Source organism: Henckelia pumila, chromosome 1, assembly GCF_033568475.1.
Source record: "Henckelia pumila isolate YLH828 chromosome 1, ASM3356847v2, whole genome shotgun sequence".
Lineage (NCBI taxonomy): Eukaryota > Viridiplantae > Streptophyta > Magnoliopsida > Lamiales > Gesneriaceae > Henckelia > Henckelia pumila.
The window spans coordinates 99,345,363-99,357,677 of NC_133120.1; the positions used below are offsets into that span (position 1 = coordinate 99,345,363).

At 33.8% G+C, this 12,315-nt stretch overlaps 2 protein-coding genes across 3 annotated transcripts; one reads left to right on the forward strand and one right to left on the reverse strand.

Moving 5' to 3' along the window:
- The first annotated feature begins 1,467 nt into the window (after positions 1-1,467).
- LOC140878179 (putative MO25-like protein At5g47540) lies at positions 1,468-6,187 on the forward strand. 2 transcript variants are annotated; one of them, XM_073281794.1, is made up of 11 exons: positions 1,468-1,602; positions 1,987-2,148; positions 2,395-2,513; positions 2,854-2,928; positions 3,564-3,657; positions 4,522-4,581; positions 4,944-5,012; positions 5,238-5,336; positions 5,662-5,706; positions 5,782-5,884; positions 5,970-6,187. In XM_073281794.1, exons 2-11 carry the CDS (start codon positions 1,987-1,989, stop codon positions 6,044-6,046), a joined length of 903 nt encoding a protein of 300 aa, XP_073137895.1. In that variant the 5' UTR covers positions 1,468-1,602; the 3' UTR covers positions 6,047-6,187. The 2 variants fall into 2 exon arrangements, with proteins under 2 accessions (XP_073137895.1, XP_073137900.1); XM_073281799.1 differs by lacking the exon at positions 1,468-1,602 and adding an exon at positions 1,641-1,776.
- A 790-nt stretch (positions 6,188-6,977) lies between these two features.
- Positions 6,978-9,973, reverse strand: LOC140887447 (inositol transporter 4-like). Its single transcript, XM_073294698.1, has 7 exons — positions 9,842-9,973; positions 9,303-9,447; positions 9,101-9,171; positions 8,685-9,020; positions 8,497-8,604; positions 7,761-8,372; positions 6,978-7,667 (listed from the first exon to the last, which is right to left on the reverse strand). Exons 2-7 carry the CDS (start codon positions 9,433-9,435, stop codon positions 7,200-7,202), a joined length of 1,728 nt encoding a protein of 575 aa, XP_073150799.1. The 5' UTR covers positions 9,436-9,447; positions 9,842-9,973; the 3' UTR covers positions 6,978-7,199.
- Between the last annotated feature and the right edge of the window lie 2,342 nt (positions 9,974-12,315).

The following is a 12,315-nucleotide window of genomic DNA, read 5'->3' on the forward strand; positions in this document are numbered from 1 at the left end:
GATTTATGAATTTTCGGACATGACACGTACTTGTCAAATCATTTAAATTATTTAAATATTTTTTAAAATATATATCTATACTTTTAAATTTTAAATGGTTCTATCACTTTTAACAAGATAAAAATAGTTTTAAAATTCCTTAATTCGAGAATAACAAAGTTATCATGTTTAAAAAGTTATTTCAACTTAAAAACATGCGTCTTGCAACGCGTATGTTATTAAAATTCGTTCTTTGAGAATAACAAAAAATATCCTGTTTAAATAATTATTTATTTAAAATATAAAGCATGCAGCATGTGTAGAATGACACTATTAATTTTTTGTGTTAATTTTAGGGTGATAATTTATATGATGAACTAAATATTTAAAAATTTAAATGTTGCATATAAATAAATTGTTCGTGTTAATTAATTTTCATGTTAATTAACATGATATGATGAATATAAATTGAAAAGTAGATTATATTTCGTAATTTAAAAAATTTTAAAGTGGATAAAATATTGTAATAATAAACATATTACAAATAAACATTATTCTAAATTTCTCAACGTTACTAAAAATAAGATCAAGATATAATTATAATTTTTATTTAGATTAACTCATAAGAATAATATATAGTAATAGTAGATATATATTTGATATCTGGCTTAAACTTGATTTTTTTCGTGACAATTCAACCAAAATGGGTACTCCAATTATCTAGAACCTTATAATATAATATGATTTCAAAAAAAAAAAAAATTATGATATAAAATTTATAAAGTTAAATATAGACAATGTTTTTGTCTTGACGATGAGATTTTCAACTCTGATAATATTTTGGTTTATATTGATTAAATCTCTCGACTAACACACTAATCATCACATTTTGTTGATGTATATATATTTATAAAATGTATTGCATGATAGTGATATAAACAATAAATGTTTTGCCTACGTTTAAAAATGAAAATTCATTTTAACTAGGTATGTTGAATACAAAAGATAAATGTTTAAAGCTGTTATGTTCTCCAAAAAAAAGTTGTTTGTTCCCAACGAAAATTGATTATTCTGGCCTTATTTTATAAAAAAAATATCCACTCTCATTTAGCATACAATTTTTGAAGATGAATGTGATATCATGGACAAGTAGCATTCAAGGAATGGATTATCCCACATATACAAGCACCAAATTCAAATACCCACGATTCCTCATTGATCTTCAATAACCCTGAAAATTTGGGTAGATGTTCCCTGAAAATCCGTGCTGAATTGAAAACCCTTCTGAAAGATCGGAAAAACAACCTTTTTGCAGCCGGTGATCGTCGAAAGTCACGTTCGGGGATATAAAATTCGGAAAAAATAGGAGGGTGTTTGTCAAGCGGAGGCCGTCCGGAGGCGCCGAGGCCGGCAGCGCAGCGGGCCTCGGTACCTCCGGCGGTCGTTCGTAGGCCTTCGCTTCCGGACGTTAACGATGGGGGTGGCGCTGATAATGCCAAGGTGAAGGCTGTCAATAAGTCGAAGTCCAAGACCCCGGCCGACCTCGTGCGCCAGACACGCGATCTACTCGTGTTTGTCCATCGTGGTGGTGTCGACACTAAGGAGAGCAAACGCGACGAAAAGGTATATGTCCATGTTTTGTTTTGTTTGATTTGCATTTGGTTTTTTTTAGTTGTCTACTTTTTTTTTTTGGTGCTGTTAAAGCATCTTGATTATAAATTTTGATGGATACTGTTACTTCAGTGATTTGTCATTGCTTTATCCTCCATCTTTGAATTGATTTCCCAGGATGATCAGGTACACCTGGGGTGCCAGCAGTAACGCTTATGAAATCGATCTAATTTTATTTTTGCGTTTGATAATGATTAAACTTTGGCCCCTAATAGCCAAATCATAGTGCTCTGAACCAAATTCTTGGGTCCATTCTAATTTTCTGCTATGGTATTTTTATTGACAATGTGGTCTCATTTTTTTTGTTTTGTTTTTGACATGTTTTACTTTGTCCAGATGATGGAGTTAAGCAAACTTATGCGAGATTTGAAGGTGATTCTTTACGGTGATAGTGAAACTGAGCCTGTAGCTGAAGCTTGTGCACAATTGACGCAGGAGTTTTTCAGGGAGAATACTCTACGCCTTCTAATCACATGTCTTCCCGAACTGAACTTGGAGGTAATTTCTAAATGGTTTAATTTGAATGCGATGAGTAATAAACAGGTTGATTCTTAGTCCATCTTGCATTAGCTCTATTCATCTGATTGGTGAACTTTTTTTTTCTTTTTAAAACAAATCTGATTGGTTGGCTTTATCTACGTAAAGTACCAAAATATTGAGCATTGTTTGTGGCTCTGCACTTTGACAATACTTTTTTACTTAGCCAGACGACTATAAAGATCTCTGTTCTCATGACTTTTGCAGACCCGCAAAGATGCAACACAGGTTGTTGCGAATCTGCAGAGGCAGCAGGTTCAGTCGAGGTTGATTGCTTGTGATTACTTGGAAAAGAACTTAGATTTGATGGATGTGTTAATTACAGGGTAAGTTAGCATTGGAAGACTTCACACTAGGCTTTAGTTTGGTAAATGAAATTTATCTAAGTTGAATTTTGCAACTTGGTGAATAAGAGTGTCTCAAACCAAATTAAATTCTGTGGTTTTCTATCTTACTTATTTTTGTTGGGTGTAAATATTTTCATCTCTGAGAAAGGTTTCACTTGCATTTTTCATGCTCTGGATCTTACTCAATTGGAAACATCTAGTTTGTATAGTATTCATTTCTATCAGAGCATGTGCTGAAAGGGTGGGGTTTCATTCATCTTCTGTTTTCAAAATTTATACTGTCACAATGGTTAACTTTGCTTTTCTGTGTTCCTATTAGTTATGAAAATACTGATATGGCATTACACTATGGTGCAATGTTGAGGGAGTGCATCCGCCACCAAAGTGTTGCAAAGTAAGTGAATTGCTTTGTTTTGCATGCTTTTCTAAGTATCTGCTTTTGTTAAATGGTTTTGAAAGGTAAAATATCGTGCAGTAGCTTCTCTTTTATTATATTGGATTTGGTCCATTCACGTCCAATCTAGTTTATGCTGGGATGCAGTTATCAGAATGTGATGGGCTACTCTTTCGTGTATTTATATTATCTTAACAAGACATGATATCTTTTCTATACTGTTTATGTCAAGTATTTTTCCAGCGAGTCACAGATAAAATAAAATTTTAATATTATTATTCTGTGAAATGTCATAGGATATGGAATGTAGCTTGCTTACTTTATCGTACTTTCCTTCGTTGCACCACGGATGTCTCAAGCTATGTACTTCAGCTCTAGCTTATTGCTTATGTGATAACTAAATGGATAGACTACTTTACAAACATCCAGTTTTTTTCGGAAAACTGTGGTCATTTTCTTTTTTTTTTTAAAAAAAGAAGAAAATTTATGTCACTTTTTCTGATATTAAATAATTGAAGGCCATTGTGCTTATTTTGTATGTACCCAGTAGATTGTGGAATTTAGTTGTGGACTTTTAGTGACCTGCATTTGTAGAAATTTGATATATGTGTTCAAGGATGAGCTTTCTTTTGCAGGTATGTTTTGGAATCAGAACGAATGAAGAATTTTTTTGATTTTATACAACTTCCAAATTTTGACATTTCTTCTGATGCTGCTGCCACTTTCAAGGTTAATTCAGTTCATCAACTCTTTTGTGCTTACATTTGTTGGTTGATGTTCTGCATGCTACATTACCCAATGGTCTAAAGTAAAAAGGGGGGATATTAGGTTGGTAGTTTACAATTGCATTGTCTGCATCATGTTTATTTCTAGTTTTTATTTTGTCTCATACTTTTCGTGAAATGTTGCAAATCTTTCTCCACATGACCTAAGACGAAGAATTCTTTGTGGTACTTCTCAACTGACGATTAGCTTATCTGGTTTTTCAAAGATCTCGCAGCTATATTTGTGGGTGTGGAATCCTCTCTGTAATTAACGTAAAGTGGCACAACATTTGATGAGGGTCCCTTTCATTGTGAAAGACATTATTAATTTTCGGATGTACCTTATTGCTTGGATCATATGAACAAATGGATATATAAAGTGTTTCGCTCATGCTCAGTTCCTTATTCTCTCTATGTTTGACAGACGGGAGATTTGGGTGAATGACCTTGGTCAAATTTCATTAATGACAAATAACCCTCCTACAGTGTATTTGAAATCATTCAAATACACGTGGGAGGGTTATTTTTTACAAAAATGTTTGACACAGGTTATTTTGCTAACTAACCTCAGAAACACTATGCAAAAACATGATGCCTTGAGCTTTCAAGATATGATGAGCAGTTTTCAGATTTTGGCCTGTAATTGTGTGTGTGTGTGACTGTGTGTGTGTGAACGAGTGCGTGTTTTTTTTTGTTTGAATTGTACTGCCGTGCAAACATGAGATGTGGAATGAAAGATCGAGCATTTCTCTTTCTTTCGTTCACAGTGAACTGTTATTCTGGTATTGAGGTACAATTAACATGTGTTAACTCGTATATCTTGTTACAGGAACTATTAACTAGGCATAAGTCGACTGTGTCTGAATTTCTTTCCAAAAATTATGAATGGGTAAGTGATCTTGGCTTTGATTGACTGCCCATGTTTGAGTGTTTTGGAGGGAGGATTTTCGTACACAAGGGGTGTCGAACCTGACGCCTGCCCTATGTGCCTCTAGACCAAGCTCCTTTTGTATGTACTATAGAAAATGCTATGTTCTTTGCATGTTGTGATTTGATTTTTGAGGCTGTGGTTTAGTTTATAGAGCTTACTTTTCTCATAAGAATTTCAGACCGTTCCGCTTTTATAAAGATTGGTGCTCGATTTTTATGTAAAAATCCGATCAATTACACTCTGACACTGGAAACAAATAATGTTTTCTTCAACTTTTGATTAGCTCCACTTTTTTAATCATCTGGTTGCTTTCACTGTAGTTCTTTGCAGAATATAACTCAAAGCTGCTTGAATCTACCAACTATATCACTAGAAGGCAGGCTATCAAGGTAATGCTTTTTCAATCTTTTCATTTGGTTTCTATGTTATAATTTTACCCTGAAGAACCCTCCTCCATAAACGCCTTGAAGCAAACAAGAACAAATGAAAAATAAAATTAACAAAGCGATTCAACTGAGTAACTGCTGGATATCGTACCTACTGGGCATCTTTTTTCCACAGTTAATTTCTTTACTTGCTTTGTGAATTCTGATCCATATGATGTATTTTTTCAGCTGTTGGGTGATATCCTGTTGGATCGTTCAAATTCAACTGTGATGATCCGATATGTTAGCTCGCGGGACAACTTAAGGATCCTCATGAATCTTCTCAGAGTAGGATTGCCTCTTTTGGTTTTGGAAACAAAACCTGGCGTTGTGTTTGTAAAAATAGGAATCAAAAGAAATGGATGATAAACTTTTAAAGCAAAAAAATGAAGGATGAAACTGAACGACATACTTTATTTAAAATAGCATCAAAAAATTCAATAAGATAAATTCTTTGATGCTAGATTAGAACATGCAACAATTTCTCTCAAAAGTTACTGAAAGAATTGGAATCCTATCTGACCCTTGTGACATTTGTGATCGTCTCAGCAGAGAATGCCTTACATTTATTCACTTATCATGTTCTGATCCTGAGGATTCTTTCTTCTGTCAGGAGTCGAGTAAGAGCATTCAGATAGAAGCGTTTCATGTCTTTAAGGTATGATTTGTGTATACTCCTTGAGCTAATTCGAACTAGCCATTCATTTTGCATGACTGTTACACGGACGTGCAGTTATTCGTTGCTAATCAGAACAAGCCCCCAGATATTGTTGGCATCCTAGTGACTAACAGAAGCAAACTTCTACGCCTTTTTGCTGATTTTAAGACGGAGAAAGGTACTGAGTGATGAATGAAAATGCAAATGCTTGATTTATATATGTAGTGAACGTTTTAACTCGGTGTTCGCTCCTGATTATGCAGAGGATGAACAATTTGAAGCCGATAAAGCACAAGTCGTCAAAGAAATTTCTGCAATTGAGCTCAAAGAACGTGAATAATTTTTTGCTCCATTCCTTGTATTTACAACTCATGGCATTGTCAATGTTGTAATAATAAATCCTAATTGGTATCTATTTCCAGATTTACTTGTGAATTCATGGTTTCAATAGTAGTTTTTATTGACTCAACCTTTCCTATTTTGATTCATCCTTTTCAACTTCTACCATGTATTCATTGTGGAGGCGTGGACCCGAGCCCGGAACGTGACATATAAAACTGATTTTGTTGTGTAATAAACAATGTGGTGGTTTTGGTTTAAATCATTATTGTAAAATTAAAAAATTAATGAATAATGTAATTAATTTAAATTAAAATAAATAAATTTGAGTAATGTAACATTATATATCTCATAATATTTTGTTTTATTTAAGAAGTGAGTGCATGTCATGCATTTTAAAAGTATCAAAATTAATTACTCTAAAATGGTCACTCCTCACTACGTTTATGGAGGTCTAGTCTTATGGTATTATCCACAGGTGAATCGGAAAAGTGAACATTTATTGTTACATGTGTGATTTATTAAAAAATATATGAATCTCACATGTGTCGATAAATATCAACCTTTAAATATATTGATAGGACACTATCATAATTCCTTAAAGGTTGATATCTTTTAAAAATGATTAATCCTAGTAATATTTATAGATATTATAGGAACAATAAAAAAAATTCATTTACTTAAGGTTTGGTTTACCGTAAATCCTGATTGCAATTATTTGGTACTACATTTTTTGTTAACGAGAATATCATCTTTCAATCATGTATCTAAAAGATCATATTGGAACACACGGATAAAATTAATGTTGATAATGCTAATATTAGATCAACCCTTCGTTACATAGTGAGAACTAACGAGGGTGATTCTCAAACCAGATTAAGATATTTTCAATGTAAATCTTCAAAACATTCATAACCTGTTTGAAGGTGTAAAGTACTAATTATGATGTCATCAGTTTTTAATGAAAAAAACGTCTGGAGACAAATTGTTTTTCACTTGAATAATTTTTTGAATAGAAATAATTTGAAAGTGTTTTCTTCCAGGGGCATAATATTTCAAGCTCCACAATGGGCATAAACTGCCCTCTGTGATAAGCCCAGGATTATTTAACAAAGCCAACACCCTTGCAATGCAATAATAAGATGGAAATGGCTTTATTTAGTGTCAATGCCCTTTTTCTTGCAAAATAGTCTTGGTCTGAAGCCTTTCTCCAGCATCTTTTCCACCTCCTCAAACTGCAATCCCTTTGTTTCTGGTACAAGCATATATATTGCCACAAGTCCAATAGTGGAAAATCCAGCAAACAAGAGAAACGTGCCCGAAGAACCGATTGCTTCTGTAAGTGTTAAAAATGTTTCACTCACTATGAGATTCGAAACCCAGTTGGAAACTGCGGCGATTCCTCCCCCTATGCCTCTGTACCGCAATGGATATATCTCAGAATTCACAATCCACGGTGCAGTCCCCATTCCTGGGGAGTAAGATATGATGTACAATCCAAGAAGCAGGACCGCGAAAAACCCAAACTTGCTCGGACAACCTTTGGTGTACCAGGTTCGATTTTCTCCTCGACAGAGACCTTTTATTTCATCCGTAACAGCTAAACAGGCCCCGGGAATATACTACCAAGAAAGATTCAGAACAGAAATCAGAAGGATGCAAGTTTACCACATAAAGCAGCACTCGGTAGGAAATGATATTCAAGAAAATCTTACTTTGTTGACCCCATTCGAGCAAAAAGCACAATCCGAGGATGATTTCAGACACGACATGCAATTCCAGGATGATGGATTCGAGGCTTCCAAAAATTTCGAGCATGTTGAGTTCCTACCAAAATGGAGGGATTCAAGGCTGCCAATCGGTGGGGCATGGTCAGAGGCTTCATAAAACAGGATAGATAATGCAACAAGGCAGATGATGATACCGAACATAGATATAATCATCAGCCTTCGCCTCCCATATCTGTCAACAAAAAACATGCTAACAACAGAGCCAACGGCATTTAGTCCAGAAGTAATGAGAGACAGTGCCAAGGCTGTCTTGTTAGAAGCAAATCCAGCGAGCTGAACGATTGTAGGACTATAGTACATGACAGTGTTTATTCCGACAAATTGTTGCGCAACTTGGACGGTGATGCCCGCATAAAGGCCTCGACGAACAACGATGTTTCCCCATATATTCTTTAGTTTTGAGAAAAAGTCCTTCCCTATAGAGCCTTCATCGGCTTTCTCAGCCTCAACGGAGGAGTGTAGAGCTTTTATTTCTTCTTCAACTTCATTTTCAGGGTAAATTTTCTCTAGAATGGCTCTGGCTTCTTTTACCTTGTCCTACGAGATTAAAGATGAAATTTTGGCCCATTTTCAAACAGGGTTTTCCAAACAGACGTTAAAAAAAACACAAAATCAAAGCAGCAATGCGGGTTTTGGTACAAATATCTTAAGAGATTGTTACCTGCCTATATAACCATCTTGGAGATTCGGGAAGTGACAGCATTAGCACGAACTGAACAGCAGCTGGAAGGCCTGCTACTCCAAGCATCCAACGCCATGTTCCAGGGGCCTTTTACCACGCCAAAAACCAATTACACTTGAGGGAAATTAATCATCCAAAGCTTTAAGCTGGAAAAGTCATAAAATTACCTTAGTAAACGCTAAGTTGATAAGATATGCCAAGAATTGTCCCCCTGTAATCAACAAACCATTTGTGCTAACTAGTGCTCCTCTGATTCTAGCAGGAGATGCTTCTGAGATATAAAGCGGCGCTGTCATGGAAGCCATACCAACGCCTAGGCCTACAAAGATTCGTCCAAGGATTATCATCCAAGGAGCCACAGCTGCAGCCATGACAATTGCACCAATGAAAAAAAGGATATCAGCCAAAAGAATAGATTTCTTTCGACCATACTTGTCGCTGATCAAACCACCAAAAGCAGCACCAATGATAGCTCCTGCCACAGCCATGCTCACTATTGTTTCCTATACAAAAACATAGAGGTCACGGATCCCATATATGGAGCGTATTTGAACTCAATATAGCAAAACCACTGGTTATTTACCTGCAACCATGTCTGTCTATCCACAGATTTATAGTCATCCCGAATGTAGAGAAGCGCACCAGAAATAACACCTAATAAGCACCACTATTCTCATCATTTCACATATAATCGACACTAGGACAAAATCTTTATTCCAACGAATCGAATTGGGGAACTAATTCACAGAAGTAACACAATGATTTGATTGAAATGTTCTATATACCCGTGTCGTAACCAAACAATAGCCCTCCGATGCCTGCCGATAACGCAAGCCTCATAATGTAAGGTGTTTTCCAGGTTGTTCGCCAGCATTCTGTGAACTCTGTTTTATCTGGTTTAACAACTCCCCCCTCCATTCCAATCCCAGCCTGAGCAGTAGTGATTCAGTTACACACAACGGATCATATGATAAGATTAAAACAAAAGAAAAAAAAAAGAAAAATCCAGCACCCTCTCCATTTCCACAGACAACACATCCAAACTAAACAAGGAGCTACTGCAACAAAATCATTATAAATTTTGATCACGGCTTTCTCAAATTCCGATCCAAACCCACCTCAAGTACAGTATTCACTCCATAAGATTACAATCGAGATTTGTTACATTACATGAATTCCACATGAAAAAAAAAAACACATAAAATTACAGTAACAATTAAAAAAACAATAAAAAAGCAAAAGAGAAACTACATCAAAGCATGCAGTTTTGACCGGAAAAAAGTGGAAATCATTGCTAAAATCACAGTGAGCAAATCAAGCATACCTCAAATGAGCAAGTTTTGTTGCTGTTTCGAACTCGTGCTGCTTTTTTCCCAATCGACTGATTGTTTTATCTTCTTGGAATTATAAATAAATGGTGGCAGATTAAAAAAAATTAAAGAATTGAAGTTTGAAAATACTTCTGCTGTGCTTTTGGATTTTTTTAGACATCCTTATTAAAAAGTTTAACATGCATAAAATATCATGTGTAAAATTAATAGCAGATCCTATATTTTAAAAAAATTAGCATAAAAATTCCTATGAAAATATAAATATGCTCAAGATTGTATAGCATAGGGGTGAAATGTGCTACATTTTAAAAAACTGAAGGATACATTAGGCTATTAATATTTTTTAAGGGATTTTATAATTTTTAAATTTTTAACATTGAAGATTAACGTAATTAGCTCATTCTTTGATAACGAATCGGCTATGATGACGTCAAACGTCTCCAATCAGGATAATATATATACTTATCCATTTGACAATTCATTTAATTTACTTTATTGTCTGAGGTATATATATATTTATTTATATATATATAAACAATATTTATCGCATTTTCTATTAAAATTTAAGTTATATATAAGCATAGTATGTCAAAGTTTATTATACATACAAGTAGATCTTCTGTGAAATATGTGTATCTTTGTTAGACATGTTAGTGCAGAAAATTATATTTTTATTTTTAACATAAAAATAATTATTGTTTATATACCATAATCAAAAATATATCTTATAAATTTGATTCGTGAAACGATATGATAATCTTATCGTATATGTAATTCTCTTCACGATAATCCTAAAATTTAGGAGTAAGAACATAATACAAAATTTACAAGTCGAGAATCAAGATCCAATAATAACGAATTTGAAATTTTTTTTACACAAAACTCCAAGTATGCACGTAATCAACACATGTCAAAAAGAGCGGAATCCTTTTGATCGACCTGACCAACAATTTCAAAAGATTATTTGAAAAAGGATGTGCCACAACGGTAGATGATTACATCAATTAATCGATTTTTTTTTACTAACTTAAGTAAATTAGATGTTACGACATAAAATTTACTTTTTAGCTTATATTATTAATCTGTGTATAACTAATCTTATCAAATCCCGTGTTTTTCTCGTCATATTATTTATCCATTTATTAATTATTTATTTTACATCAATCAAATCATTAATTATTTATCTTATATCAATCAAATCATTTAATTTAAATTACATTTCCTAATTTATTCAGGTAGATTTAGTAGTTTATTTATAATTTCTTTGCTCGAGATAAGCAAGTCTCGAGTCCATGCTCAAGTCTCGTCGGTTGTGCGGACAATTTCCTTATATCGTTCATCGTTGTACTCTGATTTCACATTGTAATTGTACTAAAAAAAAAAAATTACAAGCTTACCAGGCTGGCTGGTAATTAGAATAAACCAATGTTTTAAAAAGTTGATTTAAGTGATGTTTAATTGTTTGCAAAATTAAGTAACTGTTTTTTAAACACAATATTTATTTATATTTTGTTTGAAATGAATATGTTTAATTGATAATGAACTTATTGTTTATATTATAATTTAAAAATCACATCTAATATTATGTTAAATTGAATTAAGTAAATCAAAACACATAAAACTTTCAATATTGAGAAACAAACGAGATTGTAACGCAATATATAATTGACTCTTGGACTCCATTCAACCCGGTCAACATCAAGATCGAGATATGAAACTAATTTGTCATATATATTATACGCACGCTCTCCCACCTTCCTCAAAATATCGTGCGAGGATACAAAGAAAGAAACGATAGGCATTCTTTTGCTTCTTTTTCCATAAAATTTATTTCAAGAAATTCAAGCAAAAATATTATTAAACAATAATAATTTGCTAAAAAATAGTGATTAGAGGTGTGCACGAACCGACTCGATTTAAACTTGGTAAGTTCCAGCTCAATTCGAACTCAATCGATTATTAACTTCAAGCTGGAGCTCATGAAAATATCGAATTACTTGGGCTCGAAAATTCAAAAAATATTTGCAGCAAATTTTAGCGTTTAAAACTTTATTTTATATGGACATATTTCTTCCATATAAAAAAAATTAATACATAATTACTCAATAAAATTTTTGAGCTTATTGAACTGGACTGGAATCTTTCGCTTTCCAAGTGTGACCAACGATGGCGATGTTGATGTAGAGACAAGGAAAGTTAATGGACACACAATGATGCCTATCTATGCCACATTATTGCAGCACGTCCGGGCGGTGGAAGCCCTTAGATCTCCGGACCCAAGTGAATTCACGTGGGCCCCACGTGTTAAGAGGATCGGGAGAGTTCAAATCACATAAGGTCGTGTTTAGATCGATGAATTTCAAATATAAAATGAAACAACTTATTAAATCTTAAATCAACGCCTTACTCAATAATAATACATAGTATAATAAACTTCAAATGATATCATTGTTGGATGGACTTCCAT